At 42.6% G+C, this 2,345-nt stretch overlaps 1 protein-coding gene across 1 annotated transcript in view; it reads left to right on the forward strand.

The window, feature by feature from the left end:
* The window catches only part of NOL4 (nucleolar protein 4), a 183,883-nt gene extending 182,463 nt beyond the window's left edge, over positions 1 to 1,420 (forward strand). The window contains exon 11 of the mRNA XM_085316281.1: positions 1,129 to 1,420. Coding sequence (XP_085172407.1) covers positions 1,129 to 1,322 — 194 coding nt within the window. The 3' untranslated portion in view covers positions 1,323 to 1,420. The remainder of the gene's footprint in view (positions 1 to 1,128) is intronic.
* Positions 1,421 to 2,345: the final 925 nt, after the last annotated feature.

Genomic DNA, 2,345 nt, shown 5'->3' on the forward strand with positions numbered 1-2,345 from the left:
AAAGGAAAGGAAAGGAAAGGAAAGGAAAGGAAAGGAAAGGAAAGGAAAGGAAAGGAAAGGAAAGGAAAGGAAAGGAAAGGAAAGGAAAGGAAAGGGAAAAGAAAAGAAAGCCTGAGTTCAGTTCTGCCTTTCCTTGCAACAAATCTATTCTCCTGGTAGAAAAAACTGTAAAAAGTGAAAAATGCAAACATCTCCTAAAAGCATCGTACATCTTAGCTGAACAATGACTAGGGTCACACTACTAGGGAAATTCCACACCAAACTGAACTTCATGATAGGAGACAGTTTTGCTGATGGGGTAATCCGCAGCCTGCCCTCTGGAGTGCTGTCTGCTGCACACAGCATACGCGGTCCTGAGTATATTCTCTGATGAAAAGTGCTAAACATACTAGTGCAGTGGAGAAAGCTGCCAATGCAACGCGGTGATTGCTGCAAATTCTGTTGTCAGTGTTCAGACCTTATAAGATCCTGGTAATATGTCGCCAGCTGTACTCGTCCCCCCAGAACGGAGCAGCTTTGCAGGTAGCGCACTCCCTACTGCAACAGCCAGATTGTGACCGGGATGTAATCTCATTCATGACCAGCTATCTATATACGCGATCACATGGCATCAGGGCTATGCAGGTGAGACACCACTTGTCTGCGTCCGTAAGGGATTCACAGTCTGGCCATACACAGATCTATAGAGAGAATGCGGGTTTGGGTCTCTGCGATGAAAACACAAGTGTGCAGATTGCTTTGAGGGCTATGAGGGTGGCTGCAGCTGGGGGGACACAGGCCGGGAGCTTTCTGCCCTGCTCACCAGCATCGGATCCAGGGCAGCATTGGCTGCAAGAGCCTTACGCTGCTGGGATCCCTTGAGGGCTAACATTTTGCTGGCGATGGGCCTGCACCTTGCGTTACATGAGCAGAACTTTAAAGGTGTCTGTCGTATATAGAAAATAATTGCTGTGTTTCCCATCAAGGGAATTCAGAAGTAAACAGTTATCGCTTGTGTGTGTTACTTCTCACTGGCAGTCAGCTGCGAGTGGATTTGCTGCTCTGGAGTCTGTATTTAGAAAGCCTGGTGGCGAAAGGTCTCTGGCAGTGAGATCTGAGGCTTCTCTTCTTTTCCCTTGTTATCTGCAGGTCCGACAGATCTCAGTATGAAGAGGCAGTTAGCAACCAGCTCTGGATCCTCCAGTAGTACAAGCTCTAGACCCCAGCTGAGTCCAACTGAAATAAATGCAGTGAGGCAGCTTGTGGCAGGGTACCGAGAATCAGCCGCGTTTTTATTGCGTTCTGCAGATGAACTGGAAAACCTTATTTTGCAGCAGAACTGAGTCATGTGACCTTCAAACTGGCCTGGTCTTATCTCAGAGTTTCCACTAACGACATTTTGATTTCCCAGAGCACGCACTTCAGTTACTGCACAGGCTTTTAGGAGAGTTAATTACCATAATGCCACACTGTTCTTGATCCATAAAGTGATGTGTTAAGGTGCTTCAAGTGAACTTCAACCTCTGGTATTTCCAAGGTACTTTACTGTGTCCAGCTTTTTGTTTTAGTGTGTCAGCATAAATATTGAAAAAGTGGCTAGAAATTAACTCGTTCTAACAAGTGGAGAAACAGAAGATGCTGTGATGACTAAAAAAAATGGTTCAAGATCCACGTGCAATATTAGTGGAATGTGATACTGACTCATTGGACTTAAAGCTGCAGTATATGGCAAAACATTGCCAAATGTCCTGTTGCTACAGGGCACAATTGCAATTAAAAGGATCTTGTATTTTAAAAAAATGTAATTTTTATAAGAAACAAAACAGAAGATTTTTGTTTTCATTCAAGATTTTTCATTTTTACTTTGGTAAACTTTTTCACTGGTCCTAAAAATGTTTTGAGGAGCTATTGTAAGTCCCCCTTTCCTCTCCTGAACCCCTGACTGTGCCCTTCTCCCCACCTTCATATTCTTTCTACAACAAGTAACTCTTGATGCTGGATAATTCTTCCCCTATGTACTGTAAATTGTCATCTCTGGAACACCTTCCAAAGGAAGCATGCATTTCCTACATTCATGCCATTCTCAACTCCATTCTGTAATATATTGCAGCTTTATTAGTAACTAATAAAGAGTTGAGGGTTTTTTAAAAAGACATATCATTGAGAAAAAAAAAAAAGAGAGAGAAATTGGTTTCTTACAGTGAGCTCATCTAACTCCATGATCACTGCTGCTGTCCTGTACAAGTCCCTCTAGTTGTGATTGGATGTAGATGATTGAATGTTAAGAGGTTGCAAGTGACAATCTGAAAATTTGCACTCTTGTGTGTATTTATTTTGTTTTCCTTAATTTAAACAAAATTCTTACT

This window comes from Rhea americana, unplaced genomic scaffold (assembly GCF_003343005.1).
Source record: "Rhea americana isolate MKP2758 unplaced genomic scaffold, rheAme1 scaffold_46, whole genome shotgun sequence".
Lineage (NCBI taxonomy): Eukaryota > Metazoa > Chordata > Aves > Rheiformes > Rheidae > Rhea > Rhea americana.